Genomic DNA, 21,388 nt, shown 5'->3' on the forward strand with positions numbered 1-21,388 from the left:
CACTAGCTGTAAATCTTTGGAAAATGTCAAGTCAGAGGACAAAACACAAAGGCAGCCCTGTGTATCTTGTACTGCGGGTAAACAGCAGAGTGAAGGAAATATACTGCATCACACGATCTTACAAAAGTCCACATAACCTGAGTAAAAACATAGGTTACTTAAAATCAATTATGATTTCCGTCTGACCCTGTACTAGTGTAATTACAGCAAATGAATACTTATTAGGCGCTCATTAATATTCATGATGGAGCCTTGCTTGCAGCATGGTTTCCAACAGCAACAATGTGAAGACACTCTGTCCTTTCCACCCTCCCTGGAGGTTAAAGGCAGGCCCCCGAATGGTACCACTTCCTCCGCTTACTGGGCTCCAAGCCACCCCATTACACACACACACACACACACACACACACACACACACACACACGAGCTGCTAAAAATTCTGGACACACTGAACAATCCTTTCTCTCTGAATAGAAATGTACTCTTTGGTGTTCGCTGGCATTGAGTGTTGGCATTTTTTTCCACGCACTCTTTTAAGTGAATTGGAGATGATGTCACCGCTCTGATCCGTGGGAAGCACTACCAGCCAACTTCAGACAGTAACTTTCCACTTTATAGCTACTGATTCTTTTAAAACAAATCAATACTTCAAAGCAGGACTTGTGTGTGTCATACCTTGAGGCTTGTGTTGGATCGTGGATGGCTAAGGTTGTTGAATCTCCAGGGTTCAGATGGGGTGTCCACAGGTTCCCTCTGGACATCAGGGGTCATTCCATCAGTCCCAGGAAGCTGGAATATGCCCATGGATATGGGACGCTCCTTCCTGGATACACATAGACAAACAGAAAGAAGAATGGCTCAAAAGGAGAAAGAGCAATTCCGAAGAAAGGAATAGTGTTTGAGAGACCGACTCATTAGTCAAGTTACCGTTACGCTATAGTACATTGGAAGGTAATAGTGTTTATATTCTCATCACTCAACAGAGCAGCTGACCAACATGCTAATGTCCCAACAAGACATGAGTCAACAGCTTCACTAATGTCTCTATAACCTGTACTTCAGCACAATGGTGCTTTAAGCTAATGCTAACAAGCCAGCAGGCATCATGTTTACCATGTTCTTATTTTAGTGTGTTAGCATTTCTTACATTTGCTAATTAGCACTAAACACAGTCGAGGCTGATGGGAATGTGATTTTTGCAGGTACTTGGTCATAAACCAAAGTAATGGGAGAATTTAAATTTTGACCTGTCGATGCTAAAAAAAAGTCAGGAGATAACCAAAGTTAATACAGTTCAACCTGTAGGGAACATGAACGTCTGGACCAAATTTTATAGCAATCTATCCAATAGTTGTCAACATATTTCATTCAAAACTTCATGGTGTCAGTCGGATTCATCCTCCGGGTACCATGAATATCTGCCCCCGATTTCATGGCAATCCATCCAATAGTTGTTGAGATATCTCAGTCTGGACAAAAATGGTGGACCAACCAGTCGACCGTCATTGCCATCTATAGAGCCTCACCGCTGGTGTGGCTCAACAACGTGAAGAATTCTTTTGGTAGTATAGGAGACTTTATGCAAGGAAAGCAGTCTAGACAACAGCATGGTGCAAGAACATGTGATTTATACTGAGCAATAAAGAGTGCATGGTATGGTATATATTTCACGCTATATCAACCAGCTTGGACATTTTCTTATTAGTTTGAATGCTTTGGCCCTCTGTCTCCATGTTGTGATGAGGTTCCTAAAGAGACACTTGGTAGATGAGGCTTTAGTGTGGAGTGGTGACATTTTTGCTACTGCACCTCACTGAGCCTGAAGTCGCTTACATAACAGATTATACATTTCATTTGCTTTTGCAAATTCATACGGGCAGATTGTTATTTCAGCCGGAATTTTAATCAGAGTATTTCACAGTACAGTGGCGACAGTTCAGTATAATGAGATGTTCAAGATCAATAAAGCAAAGCCAAACAAATTGTGATATGTGGGGACTGAGTTAAACTCCACAAAGAGGTGTTGTGGCAAAGGCTTCCCTTGAGACAGTTTGGCGCTGAAGTGGTGGGAAGAGAAATAAATCTGGTTGCCTCATAAACTCCATTACCTCCCACCTATTAGCTCAGGCAATAAACACAAATCCATTTGTATCTGTCTCTGGGATGGAGATTTATTGTGTGATGTGTGTGTTAGGAGGAGGTCAGCTGAGGATAAAACATCTCAAGTTGTTGTAATAAAAATCACTTTGCCCTCTGTTTTGCAGGATGTGAACACATTTTAACTTTTAAACATCATTTCACTACATCAGCTGTGATCACTTTGATAAACAATATCCAGTACATCACACTGACACACAGGAACACGCAGGGTTGTTGAAATAAAATTAAAAAATCCTCGTGCTGAGCTACTGCAACAGATCAGGAACAGCAGCTCGTCTCATTCCAGTGACTAGGTATAAAAAAGCATATTGTACTGTAGGAGCAGGACAATGGCCGCCACGGTGAAAAGAGCAGCCGGCAGGCAGCGATGAAAAGCTGCGGCCCAAAAACAATGGACACACCACCATATTGAGTGGAAGAGGTCACATGCGGGCCACTGATGGTCACCAAAGCTGCCTTTTGTTATTTGAACTGAGCAGTGAGGAAAAAAAAAAAAAAAAAAAAAATCACATGCTCAGTATCAGTCCACTACTCATCTTGAAAATGATGAGTAGAGCATGAGAATGATCATAAACTATAAACTGTGGTGACACTGAAATATCTGAGGTGATGTAGTCTAGATATGACTGCCGTTTCTTCCTCGCTCTCTTGACCTACTTTCAGTTTGCAGTCTCATACTGTCTGACTATTTCACAGCTCCCACATGGCAGCAACACTGCGCCTGCATGGAGACTAACTGGCTACTGCTACAAAGACAAGAGATTATAGTGGATAGTGAGCAGGAAAAGACACAATAATCACACACACACACACACACACACACACACACACACAAACACACACACACAGTACCTGCTGGGTCTGGGTAAGGAGGGTAAAGAAGGCAGGGCAGGTAAGCCGCCGGTAGAGACAGAGTAGTGAACCAGCAGCAGCACTGACAGAGACACCAGCACAGCAGAGTTGATGACCACCGCTCCCCCTACAAAGCCGAAAACAAACAGCAGCATACACCCGGGGCTCATGGCCCCCCCAGATCATGGCCCAGTGCCTCGCCGGGGACCAGGGGGTTGGGGGGCACGGCCGATGAAAGCAGATTATCTGGGGGTCACTGACGGACCAAATTCGCCTTGGCAGACCTCTGCTGTTTTTGATTTGACATCAACAACTGCAAGTGGATCTACAGCTGAGGTCAGCAGTGTTGTATCCTCCTAGCTGGGAGTCACCGGTAGACAGAAGAGAGTGGGAGCAGGTTGAAAATGATGAGAGTGATCACAGCAGCAGTAATCCTGGTGGCTTCAGCAGCAGTGGCAGCAGCAGCAGCAGCAGCAGCAGCAGCGATTGATTAAAGCAGAGCAGCAGCGCAGTCAGCAGAGCAGTAGATCGTCCGGAGAGAGCAGGGAACCTCCTCTCCTCCGCCGTCTTCCTCTTGCAGGTGATTCTGTCTTCCTCCCTTCCTTTACTCTTCCTCTCCTCTGCTGAGATGCGACACGGCTGCTGCTGTGCAGTCTAGAACACTCTGACGCTCTCCCTCGCTCGCTCCGATAGCACCCACCACCCCTCCCTCTCTGTCTCTCTCCATCTCCCTCTCTCTTTTGGATGCTGAGGCAGCTCGTTCCATATGCCTCTTCTCAGGCTGCAGCTTATTGGCTGCACAACGGGGAGACCGATCAAAAAAGTGTGCGTGTGTGTGTGTGTGTTAGAGAGAGAGAGAGAGAGGGAGGGAGGTTGGCAGTGTGTCTGCATTAACTGGAGGGCTAGTGAGGGATGAGGCTAATACAGGGATACAGTGCAAGGTAGATTGAAATTCTATGGATACACAGTAGTAGTAGTAGTAGAGTAAGGTCATAAAATATGACACGGTTGTAAATCATTCTACCTAGAGCATCAGACTGCTCTGAAATACTGTGGATGTGTGCGAAGTGCACTAGAGAGGGACTAGAGAGTTTACCATGAGGCTCAGCACTCTGAAGGAGCTACATGGTTGACACAGGAGACGCTGAGCGCAACAACAACTGTTGCCCGGGTGTTTCACCAGTTGCAGCTCTCTGGCAGACTGGCGAACACAGAGCTGTTGAAAACACATGTACATGGCGTCTGGGCTTGTGTTCGCCAGAAGACACTGATTCAAAGTCTCTATTAACACGAGAGACTTTGAACCAAAGAGGAAGGTGGTTTAATACCATTTTATTTTGTCTTTTAATGTTCTTATTTTTCCCTCTTATCGATTTGTCTTTGTTTGTTTTTTTATCTAGTTTTTTTAATCTAATTTTTATTTCACTCCATTTTATTATTATTTTAGTTTTTATGTATTTTTCTCGTGTGCGTGTCTCAAACTGTTTTAATGTCTACATTTGTTCTGTCTTATTATTGGCTTGTCAGTCATCTGTGAAGCATTAATGAATTGCACTAACCTGTATAACCTGTATAGGCTATACAAATAAAGTTTGATTGATTGAATGAAAAAGAGCCTCTCTGTAATCATATTAAGCACTCCATTTGGCATGAGCCAAATCAGCAGAAACCCACTATGAAAGCTCCAAGTGACAACATGATGCTGTGGGGATGTTTCCTTGTATGCAGTGAGAAGGGAACATGAATGCAGCAAAATACAGAAAAACCCAGAGAGGAATGAGAGTAGACAAATGCATCCAAACAAGGTGAAACACATAAGCTTGAACTACTATCTTTGCATAAAATGCACAGAATATGAAATAAACAATATAAACCTTAATGAACTGTTGATGGTAATGTAATGACAATGGAAATTCATGTTTATATTAACCGTGGGCTCTGCTGACCTCCTGGCTCGTAACAGCACTGCACCCAGTTATAATCTGCTCTGCAAACGAGCAATCAACCACCAACCTCATCATCCCATAGAAGCAGATTACTGACAACAGCTCTGATTTACACAATATCCACATCATCCTCGATCTGTCCCACAGTATTCCACTTTCATTTAATTTCATTCCCATCAGTCTCTCTACACTGTCTCACCTTATTACAGTTTCATATCCGAATACTCTAATAACATTCATCTTAACCCGCAAACACTCTGCATCTTCATTTTTTTACAGTTCACTTTTTGCATTCAGTTGATGCTGCTTTCTGATTCTTTTCCTGCATTCATTCTTTGCTCTATTTCTCTGCTCAGACAGGTTCTCTGACCTATTTCTGCTTCTTGCCTGTAGGGAAGATGAAACGTGTGTAGGAGTGGAGATTGCAGTGGTTAAAACTGCTCCACTACAAGGTTGCAGACCTGAAGAATCACTCACATAGACAAATACAACAAAATACTGCAACTATCCATCTTATGAAGTCTGCAAATCCAATTTTTTTTAATGAGCAAAAATGTCATTAACTTCATTCCTTTTCATCTGCAAATGTGGAAGGTTCCATTAATTAACAGCACCTTATTAAAAGACACAGCGTAATCAGAGTTATCGTCTTTTTTATTCCACACTTCTTCCTTGTCAAAACCCGGCGCCTACATTACCCACAATGCAGCTCGACCGCCAACAGTTCAGTCTGAGATTCAGGTGTGTTATGCTAGTTGCAAATATTGACAAATCACATAGGCTTTGGTTAACACAGTGACGATGTTGAATGGTGAATGAACACAGTGTGATATGAGAGGAAAGACACGGTGTGGGTTTGGTTGTCTCACCGTGTTCTGGATGATGTGGCGGGGCCTGTATCCGAGGGCTCTGTTACTGACTGTGTATGCTGGTGTTTAGTTCGCTCCAGGTGTTCCATGTAGCTGTGGATCATCTGGAAAGTATAGAGCACACACACACGGTAATTAGCATTTTCTTGTTAATACGTGTAAAATTGCAGTCCCTTTGAAATCTGACTGTGTGTGTGAGTGTTTACAAGTTCGACACATTCAACAGAATTCAGAAAAAATGTGCAAGCGTCTTGCTACCAAACTACAGTAGCCATTAGTATAATCAGTTGCATATGAAGTATATTGTATCCAGGCACAGCTGCGACAGTCAGCCTCACAATACACGGTGCAGATGTATCAGCAGTGTGTGTGTGTGTGTGTGTGTGTGTGTGTGACAGCTTTTATTAGACTTTCATTCTTCTCTATTCAACATTATTCAGATTAGCTGTTGGCTGCTGGAGCTTGAGAGGTTTGTTTGGACATGTGTTTGTGATGCATAATGATTGGATCAGCAGAAACAACAATTCATATTCAGATAGATTTTAATCATCTTCATCTAGCTCACTTTATTCCAATATAAGTACCTTTGTTTTTCTATCATTTACATGTCAGCAATCAACAATCTCAACACAATCCCCCTCATGTCATATTTTATGAATTTTCAGCCAATTGTGCCTGTTGAGTAGCTACTCAGGATTCATTATCCAATTATTTATATTCATGCTTTCCTCTTTACATGTCTTTGAAAAGCTCCTGCATGCTTGTTTCTGTATTAACCTGTTAACTACCAGTACTTGGTAGTTATTTCATATGTTTCTCCAGATGTGTGTTCTCATGATTCTGTCTTTGAATGCTGAAACATAATTAATAAGATTTCATTGCTTTGTCTTTGTCTGTGTATGAGTGTATTTATGTATTTCTGAATCATGTCCCAGGTGTAAAGACAACTAAAGGAAATCCAAAAAAAGCAGCATGCACTTTGACTCAATTGAACTAAATGATACAAAAATATTTCTACTTTCCATTTATAATTTATTTGTATACCATGAAAAACACATTATTGGTTATTGTGTTGGGAAAAAAGTCAAAAGTCACTCTTACATACATAGATGCACGTGTGCTTACGCTCTTCACAAAATACATTTATTTTGCTGCAGAGCTGCGTACCTCATTGTGTCTCTGATGAAGGGAGTTGTACTCCTTCTTGAGCTCAGCCTCTCTCTCCTCCAGTCTGCTGACTGTGTGAAAAAGAAAACTAATGAGTCAAATTACATATAAAGTGAAACATTTCAAAGATTTGCTGGTGGAAAGCACAATATCTTTGCCTCATATTGCATATTGCATTATGCATCTTTGTGCTAGTGGATGTGGTGGTTGAGGAGTTACTTGCTGCAGTAATATCTACTAACCAGAAGAGGGCGACCACGCATCAAGAAACCCTGCTGAGCTACACTGAGCAGAAAGCCTCCACAGGATTATTTGACCACTCTGAAATCAGGATGCTTCAACTTAGACATTTTAGTCAAATACCATCATCAGAGGTGCAACACCTTAAATCCATGCAGGTAGAAGCTCCTTGTGTCTGAGTACATCGGTATGAAAAAGTTCATGATGTTGCAACATTTTAGTTTGCAGTTTGTAATCACAAAAAGTAAAGTTAACGCATATCAACGTGACATAGTGTCATTATAACTTACATTTAACACCAGAAGGGGGAAAAATCCACAGACCTATCTACACAGCAACCACGGGCTTCAGTCTTGGTGATTCCATTGTTTGCATCTCTAATCGAAAACAGTCCGACGGTCTTGATGTGTGTGTTTTCAGATACCGGCCAAGCAAATATCCACAAAAGGTGGACAGAGACACTACGCTGTCCCTCGCAGATCTGTAACATCAGGCCGTGTGTTGATACAGCTAAGACGGAGAAACCTTGACACGGAATGCTTCATGCTGCACGGAGCCGGTCTTAAACCTAAAACGAGCCTTTTCTCGGGAAAACTCGACACCTACGTGATGGATGAAGAGCAGCTGCATAGAATGATGGAAACTGTGAATCAGTGTGGTTATGAGAGGGCTGATAGAGGAACTAGTGGTTAAAGAGTGGAGAATAAATAACCCGGGTCAGACACAGAGGTGTGTAGATTAAAAAAAAAAAAGGAAGTGATCCTGAAGGAAAACCCCACATGTAAGTCTGATTCTGTTCAAATGTGTTAGATTTAAGCATCAGTGTGAGATGATTGAGTGATTGTTAGGGTGCGACCACACTGACTCATCACTGAACACACTGCTGTAATGATGATGAGTGTGATGATGGGAGTACTTCTGTTCATCTGGGCCTGCTGCTATTTGTACATAGTGTCTCCTCTTCAGGATTCACCATGATTGATGGAAAAAATAGGAAACCTCCTGATTCTATGACTTGCTGTGTGGGATCTGGGACTTTTATTTATCAAACTGCTATACGTTTTTGACTTATCTTCTTATCTTTAACTTTTAGTCCTCACAAATTTAGCAATAAAAACGATTTCTCAAACTTCTTTTGACTTAAAAATGCCGTTAAATGCTCTTAAAATCTCATGTGATTCAGAGTAGATCCTACATGACTTACATGATGTACAGAAACAGCTGATTGGATTAAATATCCTTACTGAAAAAACAGTATACGGCAGATGTAGGGTCAATCCTTATCTCTGATTGGCTTTTCCTTCATGTGTTCAATCATGTGACCGCTTGTGAACAGCTCTTAATGGTTACTTTCACACTTCACAAGTCGCTTATTGCTCACGCTCAGCAAGGAGCTGTTTACTCTTATTGATTCTCAGCAGTTTGATAAACACAGGCCGAGGTATCCCAGCAACTCACATGATTTACCTCCAAAGTCTCCGGTTCAAGCTGCTTGTCACCCTCAATCCAATCAAATAAAAAGGAAAAATACCACATTCATTTGATCAAATATGAGAGAATATAAAACAGAAAATGACGCCAGTGTGCTTGCGGTCATCAAAGCTCTCTGATGTTTATAGGATTAGACTGTGTGAACGTCCCACCTACAGGATCCAAACACAGCTGACCGATTGATCTGAGTTACACTGCTGCTGCTAATTCGGTCCGCAAACGTCATTACAGACATATGAAACTCACAGAGCGACACGAAAAGAAAAAAAAGGAAGTGTCACATCGAAAGAAATAAAAAGAAAATTTTGCTGAGAGCTCTCAGATTTTCCCTCAGCATAAGTGAGGCGTATGTTACGCTGCTGCTGCTGCGGTGGAACAAACAAGCAGTCACACATAGTGTCAACAGCGCAGTCATGCACTCATCATGAGGGTTTGCTTTAGATGCCCTGAAAAGCTTACCACACTCCTAGTGCGAGAGACTAGGAGTGTGACTTACTGAGTTACATGTGCATTTAAAAAGGTCTTTCCTGTTTTAAAAAAAAGATGATCTGTTACTTTTTATATGTATCTTTTAGGCATTTAGCTATTCTTATTATCCAAAACCACAGACGAACGCTTCTGAACTTTCTAGATAAAATAAGAAGTTTTAGCTCCCTGAAATGTTCCTGTTGTGATCGGAATTGGTTTAACATCTTTCCGGGCTTGGAATATGTTGTTATGTTTGGTCTATTCCATTAGAGCTCATTCGGCTGGCTTGGCAGGCAAACACTCATAGTATGTTACTAATGGCTTTTATTGAGTGAGGACATAGGAGTCAATCTGCCCTCTGGCACATCCGGCTAACAAACAGTCACAAGACCTGCAAACTGTCGATGCTGCTCAGAGGCTATTGCTGGCCCGTGTGAGTGTGTGTGTGTGTGTGTGACTTTTCCAATACTAAAACCTGTGTGTGTGTGTGTGTGTGTGTGTGACAGATGTACAAATACTATGAACTTACTGTGATCTGCATAGTTTTTTGCTTTTAGCTCCAGCTGACGCGTGTGTGACTCCAACACCACCAGCCGACCCTGGAGATCCTTCTTCTCGCCTTCCTGGGAGTCTTCGAAGACGATGTACCTCTGCAGATGAAGGCGGAAGGAGAAGAACGGAGCGTTTATGAACCTTACATGAGTATTGTAAACATGTCAACTTCCAGAGAGGCCTTGATGATTTGTTTACGGCAGCAACAGGAGACAGAAATGCCCCTTAGTAACAATCATCATCATCAATGACATCAAACCCTTTTCAGCGTGCGTGAGAAAGAGTAAGGGCTGAAATGGAGATAGTGTATGTGTGTGTGTGTGAGAGAGAGAGATAAAGATCTGCTCATGCTAACAGTGTTGATGCCAGTGGAAAACAGAGCATAGAGAATCTGTCTTCTGTCCATTGTGAAAGTCATCTAACCTCTCTGCACAACAGGTGCACAGCGCCTGCTTCCTCGCCAGAAAAACACCAACCGTCTGCTACAGCCTTTTGTGTGTGTGTGTGTGTGTGTGTGTGTGTGTGTGTTTGAGTGTGTCTGAGTGAACGCAGACATGCTCGCAGTTTCCTGGACAAGTTAGTAACAGTTGATAATACGACCAAGGTTGTTTTTTCAATCTTCACAGCAGCCGTTGGCACAAACCTCAGTGGTTTTCTCGGGGGGATGTTGGGACTGAGAACTCTGTGTTCATATTACACAGGACAGTTGGTACGCTGACGACCAATAAGCACAATAAATCCTTATGATGATAGCAGTTATCAGTCTCATTTGTTTCCTCAGTGACATCAGTGATCGGGGTCTCCGGTCACTAACTCACTGTTCTGGCCAAATCTAATCCGTTTAATGCCGAGTCAACCGCTCGTCCGCACTGGAAGTTTACACTTGGTTTGTGAGTAGATTAGATTAGATGAAACTTCAATGAGCTCTGGCAGAAAGTGGGTCTTTGAAAAGGGACAAATAAGATAAAGTGAAGAAAAACCAGGATATTAACAAGCTGGAGATCATTCAACATACAGCATATGATAGTAGAAGAAGAAGGTGAACAGTTGTAGTAGAACATATGGAGGCAAAATAGAACAACAAAACCCCACTCAATGGGATATTAAAGCATGTGCAACATTCACAAGATATGACTAAAACTACATGTTCAGTCAGCTGACTTTTAGAACAGTATTAACATTTATACAGTTTTGACCAGCAAAAGTGAACTAAGGCTGCAACAAATTAGTTTTTTTATTATCAATGACTGATTTCTTTGATTAATCAATGAATCATTTGGTCCATAAAATGTGAGAAAAACATGTTTAAAAGCATATCATGTTCAGTTTACTGTCATAGAAAGACAGCTAATATTCACATTTGAAGAATAAGCCAAAACAAATGAAGCACATTTTTGGCGGGTTTTTTTTGGAATGACTTAAGATTAATAGATGATTAAATGCAGTTCAACATTTTGAGAAATATGCTGATTCTTGCCAAGAATTAGACGAGTCTCCTGTTTGTCTGATAAATATGAAGCTAGAGCCAGGGGGACGGTTAGCTTCAGCTTAGCATAAAGACTGGAAACAGGGGGAAACTGCTAGCCTGGCTCTGTACAAAGGTCACAAAATCTGACTACCAGCTCAGTAAAAAGAGTGTTATATTCTTAGCCAGTCACTTTGGTTTTTGCATGGATCAAATAAACAAGATATAATCTATTAATTAGTCAAGCTTTAGAGCTGCTGCTAGGCTGATTTTGTTACCTTTACAGAGCTTAAGCTGCATCATCAGCTATGGTGACAAACACTGTGTTCTGCACTGCTATAGAACTGAACTATGATAACAGGAAAACACACTGTATGTCTTTCTGGTGTCCTCTTGGTTGACTAGTTTTGTATCAATATGGAGCTGATCAGCTGAGTCAGGTGTCTGATAAGAGTTCACTATGCCTGTAAACATGCAGTCTTGTGATGAGGGTGCTGGCTGTGGATGAGAGGGCCCTGTGGTGGGGCCCTGAGCGAGGGGGATGGGGGGGGGGGCGCGGATGTCATCTGCAAAGCCATGAGGATCACCTGAGTGCCCCCGTTACAAGCAGCCTCTTCTTTATGCACAAGTCACGCTGAGACTGGAGGTGATCAACAGTGTCTGCCAAAAGGTGTTTGTTTCTTCAAGATGTCTTTGTTAACGCTCTCCAACAATGAAGCCTGTTTTTTTTCTATTTTTAAATAAGAAACACAATTCAGTCATTGATGGGGTGAGATGGTTTTATCTGCCTTTGGGCTCTCAGACTGTTTCGTGTAGAGCACTTAGAGATATTCAGAGAGATGATTAATGGCATCTTTGAATGTTCTGTTTATTAAGAGGCTAATACATTTTGCCTTATTGTCCAACTTAGGTTAGTGTGAGCTGCAAAGATTAGTCAATTAACTGATTAATCAATATTAACTCGTTTTGAGTCATTTTTTAAGAAGAAAATTTCTGAATTCTCTGATTCCAGCTTCTGAAATGTGAATATTTTCTTTAGTCTATGACAGTAAACTGAATGTCTTCAGGTTGTGGACTGTTGGGGACAAAACTAGACATTTGAGAATGTCACCTTGAGCTCTGAGAAACAGAGATCAACGTTTTCCACCGTTTATAGACCAAACAACTAATCAATTTTTCGAAAAAATATACGACAGTTGCAGCCCAGGTGTGTATTTCTGGCTGCCTTGTGATGTACAATTTTTTCTTACATCTGTCACCTCTAAATAACAACCCTTATATGAAGCATGTGGGTGAGAGACTCATGGAGGGCCCAGTGGGGTCTGTAAAGATTAAAGAGCATCTAAAGGACTCAGGCACTGGTAGAACTGAATCGGTACCTATAAGAGCATTAACGTAACACTGAGCTAGACTACAGACAGGAGGGTTCATAGTGGGGGGTGCAGTCTAATCTGCAGTGGACAGAAGTGTAAGACAAGGTACATTAGTTAAAGGCTTTTGTTTCTGATGATAATTAACTACTGACAGGACACGGATTTAAAGCAAGTCCTCCTTAGAGTTACACCAATTAACCACTGAAGACACACCAGTTGACAACACGGCTGACTCCCCCTCCCATTAACACGTTCATCACAACGACTCCCAGCATCTCCCTCTCACCCTGCTGCTCATCATATGACCCATGAAGGAGGCTTGTGCATATGACAACGCTCCAGAGAATGAGTGTTCCAGCGTTTTAACGTGCACTCTTCCCCCTACGCTGCGTGTATAATGCTGCCTTTGTCCCCGAGCGCCAGCGACACACACACACACACACACACAAACACGTCAAACACACAAACACATGTGGCTCCACCAGCACAAGTGCGTGCACACACCCACACAGACAGGGCTCCACTGTTTTGGCACTCAATTGACAGAGAGTGAAATAAACTCCTTTGGGTTTTTTAGTGTCTTGGCTGTGGGTAGCTGCTCGGGCATTTGGGATGACTGGGGTGTGTGAGGCCTGACTAGAGAACTGCTGCAGCGAGTCTAGTCAGATAACTTCCTTATAACGGCTTTGTTAATAATATGAATGTTAAAAAAAAAAGATGCATTTTGATGAGTGTAAATCAGTCTGCTGCAAACTAAAAGAAGAATTCAGGGATGATCTCTAATGCCGGGACATGACTGAAAATATCAACATGGTAGATGTGAAGAGAGCTGCTGTTATATTTCCTTCATTCATGACGACTCAAGTCTCAGTTTATCTGTGCATATTATGAAATATCAGATAAATGTTTTCTAGTGTTGCACAGAGAGCGTAGATTAGTATCTTTATTTTACACTCTCTTATCCAGAGTGACTTACTAGTTATTAGCAAGAGGCTCTGCATATTATCACCACACTCATTAGACTGTTGCAGTGTTCAATTACAAACAAGACTCTGTGAGGAGAAGCTACATGCTAACGTCAGCGTGCTAACATGTTCACAATGTGAAGAAATTCATCCAATCACATGTTGTTGGTTCGGAGTGACTAGCTAACCCAGTCACCATATAAAACCACACTTGACTGTTAGCGTGTGGGTAGCTAGCAGAGTAATATCTTAATAGAAGGTGTGTGTTTGGATTAGGGCTGACACACATTTTGTTTTCATTTCTAAAGAATGTGGTTGTCTAATTTATTCACTTCACCCTTATTGACCTCTTCCTGATCTAATAACATGGGTGTGTGAGGAGGTCAACGGTCCAGCATCAGCTTACTCTTCCTGTATTCACTCAGCAGTACATCACATTACTGAAGCTAAACATGCTCTAATTTCACTTTCACTGTGCAGGCACAATGTGTAGTTTTACTAATGTTCTTAATTTAGCTTATTAGCATGCTAACATTTGCTAATTAGCATTGGAAACAAAGTACAGCTAAAGCTGGTGGGAATGTCGTTAGTTTTGTGGGTATTTAGTCATAAACTAAAGTGTTGGACAAACTGAAACGTGAGCTTCATGGTGGCACTAAAGGAAAAGTCAGGAGAACCATAAACATTTTGTGCCAGTTGATTAGAAGTTGTGATATTAAATTTGTTTATAAACATAAACAAATTGAAATTTTGACCTCACAATAGCACTAGATGAAAAGTCAGGTTGATTTTATTTGTATAGCTCAATATCACAAATCACAAATTTGTAGAGCTGCAACAATTAGTCGATTAATTGATTAATGGATTAGTTGATCGACAGAAGATGAATTGGCAACTATTTTAATAATATTTTTTTTAATTGTTTCAGTCATGCAAAAATGCCAAATATTCTCTGGTTCCAGTTTCTCAAATGTGACGATTTGTTTTCCTTGTTATATATAACAGTGAAGTGAATCATAATGTTTTAGACTGTTAGTCAAACAAAAAAAAGTAGTTGAAGACGTCATCGTAGGTGCCGAGATATTGTGAATGACATTTTTCACTATTTTTTAAATCATACAGTAAATGATCAATTGAGAAAATAGTCAGCAGATTAATCAAGAATGAAAATAATTGTCAGTTGCAGTACAAATTAGCTTCAGGGGGCTTTACAATCTGTACAACATGCAATTTATGATCCCCTGAAACTCAAATTATAACAATTCACCAAATTTCATGACAACTCATCCGTTATCTGTCACAACATTTCACCAAAAAAGTAAATATGTCACCCGGCTGGTGATACTAGATAAAAGAACGAGGGATCGTCAAAGTAGGATTCATCCTCTCAGGACCGTCAGTCTCTGTACAGAATTTCATATCAATCCTTTCAATAGCTGTTGAGACATTTGAGTCTGGACCAAAGTAATGGACTGACTGACCGGCCCACATCCCTAGAGCCGTCACATGACAGCGCTGAAACCGACTGTGCGAGACTAGAGGTCATGCTATAGTACATTACCATAAATCAATACTCTTTCACATTAGCGACGATCAATCAGCTGGCGTTATGTGAGAGTGGGCTGTGGTCTTGCAGGTCAGCGGACAACCCTGACTGGACAAAAGAAGTGAGGGAAGTGCTGTTTTTTCCCAAGAATTTCCTGCCTTGCCTTTTCCTCTGCTCTGCTGAGACACACTACTAACAGGAGCTATTCCTCTGGGCTCGGAGCAGCGAAAAGCAGGGGACTTGGCTTACACAATGTGTTTGTTTGGTAAGATTAATCTGCTTCTTTGCATCTACTAGTGACTTGTTGCCCAAATGAGCAGCTTAGTAACTGAGTCTGTGCCATGCTTACTCATTTGCCTCCTTTGAGCTGGCAGTAGTTTTGCTGTTGGGGGACGGGACACTTTGCATTTAAACAGTCTGAGTGTGATATGAGGTTTCTTCCATTGTGTGAAATGCAACTGGTATCATCTTATAGCCAACAGCTGTCCATGTGACTCTGAATGTGGAAATTACTATCAAACTAGACGGCAACAGACTGCGCAGATGTATTTCTACACCTGTCTTACTCTCTATCGCTGATATCCAACATATTTTCACATTAATTCCCACTTTACTACGTTCTTTGATTTACAAAACAGCATGTCATTTGTTTTAACACTTTGCCTAATGACAAGTTATTTGTTTTAATATTTTTAATATTTGGTATTTGTGGTGATGTTCTGACAGGGGCGAAACAAAACAGCAGGAGCCAACGTGGATGGATGAAGAGACAACAGTGATGCCTTCAACAGCACATCCAGGGAAAACGATATTACAGCTCTGACTGCACTGTTCAAATACACGACCATACACCACAGCAATACATGCAGAAACACCACAGTGTGGAGTGTTTAGCACTGAAATTTAATAAAGACATTCATGTGAAGTGTACATTAGTGGGGAACCCAGAAACACTGGTGGATTTGTTTTAAACTGTGGATTAAGTGATTTATTGTTGATCATACTGACCCTCAAATTCATTTAAATTGCTTGGATTCACTGAATCAACAGAAATTATTGTTCTCAGTTTTACTCAATTAAGTTAATTGTTAATTTGACCAAACTCTACATTCATTAATCCAAATTTACAAGCAAGAAGCAGCAGCTTTCTGAGCTGATTATCTGTCAAAATGCATTTCATCCACAGCTGAATACAATAAAGCTGTTAGAAATGTTTAACACCTGGAAGCTCTTCATGGTTTTTATTTATTATTTTTTCACTTTTTTTCCCCAATTATCTTACTCTCCCTGGTGTGTCTGTATACATAAATTATGCAACTGTTAGTTACTTTACTTTGCTTCAATAAAGTTTAGAGCTGCAATTAATTAGCCGATTAACCCATTAGTTGATTGACAGATATTAATCATTTAAGTAATGTGTTTTAGCAAAATGTAAATTGAATGTCTGAGTTTTGGACTGTTGGTCTGACAAGAAGAGACATTTGATGACATCACAATTTTTTTGATATTTTACCACAAAAATGAATCAAAGAATTGAAAGATGAACAGATAATGAAAATAATCATTATTTGCAGCCCTAATAAAGTTTACTAAACAAAAAAGGACTTTTAGAGATGACCAGTTCAAACGATGATCAAAATCAGATGCTAATATGATTCTAATGCTTCGCATTGAATGCTTGGTCAGATTTTTAATCTTGTTTACTTATTCTTTAATCAAATATTTCCTAATCTAAATCAGGGAACTTGCTATCAGTACCAAGAACAAAACACATCCTTGTTCTTGAGATCTTTTAGCCTTCAGCCCACGCAGATGATGTGCACATACTGCTGGGAGTCACTGGTGTCAGCACCAAAACAAGCTGTTGTATTGGCAGCAATATCATAAATCTGCTGTATATTCAAGCTATGAAATGAGCGTGAACATGACGTCTGGTGTAGCGACCCTGGAACAGTCATGACTTCCTACAGTCATAAATGCCACATCCTGAATTGTGATTGTTCACTCGGACTGCTACACTGACATCTAACCTCTCCTACAGAGAGGATGTGGAGTCAAAAGGACGAGACCTATGACATCATCTTAGCAAAAAGGACGAAGTAACACCGACATGAAATCTAACTGAGTGAGAGACGAACTTTTCCAGTGCGTGAGGTATTTCACACAGTAGCCGGAGGGAACGAGACTAACGCGAGTCTATAGCATACCGATGGAAAATCTCATGCGCACAGGTCTGCCTGAAAGCTTTAGCAACATGCTACGACATGACATCAATTATTAACGCTCTGCTTTGTGACCTGTTGCGCTTGTCATTCAACATTTAACTGTCAAGTCTAATGTCAACAACAAGGAAAATACTGAGGTGCACAAACTTCAATGTGTCGTGACATGAATAAATACAAAGACAGATTTTGTTGTGTTTTACCTTGTAAATTTGAAATATTTTAATCCTTTTTCCAGTCTGAACTATGTTGGCCACCAGCAGTTTTGCTGGGATTAAATACAGATTAAGTGGACAAACCCCCGGCCTGCAGTAGATGCTTGAGGTGCTGCTTGTGTGTATAATGGTCAAACATGAGGCCCGGGGGGGATTAAAGGGAGGGATACTGTGTATTTGAGCATTAGTTGTAAAAAAAAAAAAGTGCAGCATTGTTTCAGTGCTCAAGTGTACACGATTGTTATTGCTGATCACACTGGAGCAACCACACAAATCTGAACAAAGACAGCTGAAAGGTCAATGTGGTGAAGTGTGTTTAACATATGTTCTACTGTGATATCAACATACAACCACAAACAGTTTTAATTAAAGGGATAAACTATCAATTTATCCAGTTAATCAAAAATGTATTTAGTTTATCATGCATGACTTAGAAAAGCATTAAATGATCACATTTGAGAGGCTGAATTCATATTTGCTTGTGTTATATAAACAGCAGTTTTCTGGTTGACTTGTGTTCAGACTGAATTCCTGACAGCAGCTGTATCCAGAGCTGAACTATCTAGACAAAATATCTAATTGCGATTATTTGGACTGATATTGCAATTACTACATGATTTGTGATATTAGAGGGAATGATCATTTTTACATCATTATTCTCATTTTCTTTGAAAAACATATTAAAATGATTATGATGTGATTTTTGCATTTTTTCCACACAAAGATGTTTTCTTAAGACTGTAGAATATGATGTGTGGGCCTGGACGTCTCTGCAGCACAACAATATTCATTTAAAATGCTATTCTGACACACATTTCACCTTTGACAAATATTGCGCCTCCGATTTGAAAATTACAGTAGGCCATATTGCAGTTTCGATAAAATCTCCATTAATTGTTCAGCTCTGGCTGAAACCAAATGATAATTTGAACTGTGAGCAGCTGAATAATCAGATACATTCAACTGAAAGCAGAAGCAGTCGTTCTAAGTAGCGCTTTACCATCACTTAAACTGAAGAGCTACATTTTAAACATTACAGTGTAATCAATATGAAACAACTACAGTCATCATGGTATGTCAGGGTTGACAACTGCCTGTATGTGGTAAATCCTTGTTGATCTCACCCTGAACACCTCTAGTTTAACAGTACAGATAGAGAGTTTATGTTTAACTGTGTTTCAATGAGCTTTTGGCAAAATTCAGTAAGATTATACCAGATGTGTGTGTGTGTGAATTGATTCCTTGGTCTCACAAATGTCTTCAGAATATTGTTAATGTAATGATACTGTAGCATGAGTCAACTTATAACTTGGACTTTCAGTTGAGAGGGAAACTCTTACACACTCCCTCATATCTAACAATAGGTACTGAAGGTGGGAGGGAAAGTGCACACACACACACACACACACACACACACGTGTAGAGGGATACAGCTTGGAGTTTGTGCTAATAGGCTAGCAAAGCAAAGCACACAGCGCTAACGCTTTCCATCTCATCAGTCTGCCTGCTGCTGCCTTGGATTCTGCGCAGGCTTCATGTCTGTGAGATTTATGGCAGGTGTCTTAGTGAGGAGAAAATTTACTGTTTGCTGTCAGGAGAGGCATCGCCAGTTTTACATTTACTGAGAGAAAGTATGTAAGCAGCAAGACTACAGCTTTACATGAAGCTGTTGTATATTACACAGCTGGAATTTTGCTCTCATTCCTATGAAATAAGAAGACAGTGATAAGTCAGCTGAGCAGAAGAAAATACAATGTCCATAAGTATTCGGACAGTGATACATTTTCTATGGTTTTGACTCTACTCTAGCTCAATGACTGACCTTTAACTGCTGACTTTTTACATCTATATAGGATGATCATTGTAGAATACTACCTCTTTTTATACAGCATCTTCCCAGTTTCCGAACAGCGAAGCGGGACAAAAGTAGAACTACTGTTCAGCTAATTAGGCTGTAAACACTCTAAATTTCAGACACAGTGTGTATGATTGCAGCACCAAAACAAATGTGTCACTGCAGCGCTGCAGTGATGAGGCGGTGAAGTGAGTGTGTAATTTCGGTTGAATCGAATGACGGGGCATGTCATAGCTTTGGCTTCAGTGAGACTTGTCATTAGACATGAAGCTGAGTGTGATTACTGAGATTCAAATTTGTACTCGATGGAGGCAGCAGCTGATAAACAAATCACTGACTGGCGTGCATATAACTTAGATGTAGAGGTGTCCCGAACTCAACTACAGTGCTGCACATGAACCTTTATGCAGCTTTAACTTCAAGTGTTTTCCCAAGAGAGGCATCCATGGTGACATAAACTAGCAGCTATTTAGTACAGCGTGTACTTCACAAGCGATATGTGTGTTCCAGCATTTTGTTAGCGCAGGAAATCTTGTTTACTGGTGAGATAAGATACCTATAATATGTCTTGTCATCGCGGTCTGTTAGTTCCCTCATATTTATGAGGGAACATATGCACCAAACTGGGTTGTAGCAAGTAGCATCAACCAGTTAATAAAGTTTTACTCTTCTCCTATAAAGTGCTCTGTGGCGATCTGTTTGTATGCCGAATCAAAGAGTGGTTTATAAATGTGAGAAAAGTTACTGACTCTTGATTACTGAGGCTTGATTTGTGGTGGATAAACGTCGCAGCACTGATTTGCCAGATTTTCGAATTGAGTTCGGCGTTTAGTCTTTTCATACCAGAGTACATAATGCGAGCCTTTAATCTAAAATCCGGTTTAGGGAATGAGTTTGGCGGCTGTTTGGTGAAACCCACCTCTTCGGCGTTTCTCCTCAGTGCTTTCTCTCGCTCATACTGGGTGACGAGCTGCTCGTTGTCTTCCTTCAGCAGCTCCAGTTCCACTTCGTGCTCCTGGTTGACAGCAAACACCGAGTCCAAGTTCTCCAGGACGGCGACGACCAGCGGCATCAGCTCTTTCACTACGTCTTCGTCGTATTTTTCGATGAGCCGTTCAAACTCGCGGTATATTGAACTGGCCAGACCTGAGACCCGCTCGGACATCATGGCAGAACTGCCCGAGTCGTCCTGATACAGGACTACGTCGTCCAGCTCCATTTTCTTGCCTCCACTTGCGCTTCTTTCCCCCAGCTAACGTTAATGAGCTAGCCGCAAGCTTCAGCTGGCCAGAGGCTCTCGGAGCAACTAAACTGTCTTTCTAAAACATTGCTCGACTGTTTGTGAGTTGTACGACTGAGACACGACACTTCATTAACAAAGTTAGTATCCCTTCCTCCCCTGGACGGCGGACTTTCGCAGCTTGCTATCCTTGTAGCTTTCAGTACTGAAAAGTCTTTACTTGGCTGCTGATTAGTTTCCCTGTCCAACAGATGAGCTCCTGTTGCTGCCTTCAAGTGCTGTCGGAAATATGAGCAGTCATGCAAATAGATGACTTAGCAAACTATTAAAACGCTACTTAAATAAAGAAATAATGAGATTTTTTTTTTATCTCAGGTGTTACTAGATATACAGTATTTCAGCTATGTAATTCTGAAATAAAGCCAAATAGTAAAAGATACACAAAAAACATTAAAAGCGCTACAAAACACTGGAAGACTACAGTTACAATGTAGCGAAAGAGTGGCAACAAATATCGGAAATGAAGACTATTAGCTCCTCACTTAATATTGTTAGAGCTGAAAAAAATAATAATTTAATCTGGCCTGTTGCTCATATATAGCTACAGCTAGGTGACGTTTAGGGGGCGGAGAACAAACTGTGTCAACAACAGATTAAAAGAAATACAGCATTGCTTTAGTGCTCAAGTAGTTCATGCCTATCTATTCTCGCATGTGTGTTTCTACTCATTCTATGTGCCACTTTAATTTTCACATTTAGTAA

At 40.8% G+C, this 21,388-nt stretch overlaps 1 protein-coding gene across 4 annotated transcripts in view; it reads right to left on the minus strand.

Annotated features, from left to right (window-relative positions):
* The window catches only part of spag9b (sperm associated antigen 9b), a 38,811-nt gene extending 17,644 nt beyond the window's left edge, over positions 1-21,167 (minus strand). For 2 of the 4 annotated variants that reach the window (XM_044338376.1, XM_044338375.1), the window contains exons 1-5: positions 20,306-21,167; positions 9,723-9,843; positions 6,995-7,065; positions 5,828-5,931; positions 676-823 (exon numbers count right to left, since the gene is read on the minus strand). In XM_044338376.1, the coding sequence (XP_044194311.1) occupies positions 676-823; positions 5,828-5,931; positions 6,995-7,065; positions 9,723-9,843; positions 20,306-20,605 (744 nt within the window). In that variant the 5' untranslated portion in view covers positions 20,606-21,167. The remainder of the gene's footprint in view (positions 1-675; positions 824-5,827; positions 5,932-6,994; positions 7,066-9,722; positions 9,844-20,305) is intronic. The other 2 variants (XM_044338378.1, XM_044338377.1) reach the window with 1 other exon arrangement.
* Positions 21,168-21,388: the final 221 nt, after the last annotated feature.

The sequence above is a fragment of the Thunnus albacares genome, chromosome 20 (genome assembly GCF_914725855.1).
Source record: "Thunnus albacares chromosome 20, fThuAlb1.1, whole genome shotgun sequence".
NCBI classification, from domain to species: domain Eukaryota; kingdom Metazoa; phylum Chordata; class Actinopteri; order Scombriformes; family Scombridae; genus Thunnus; species Thunnus albacares.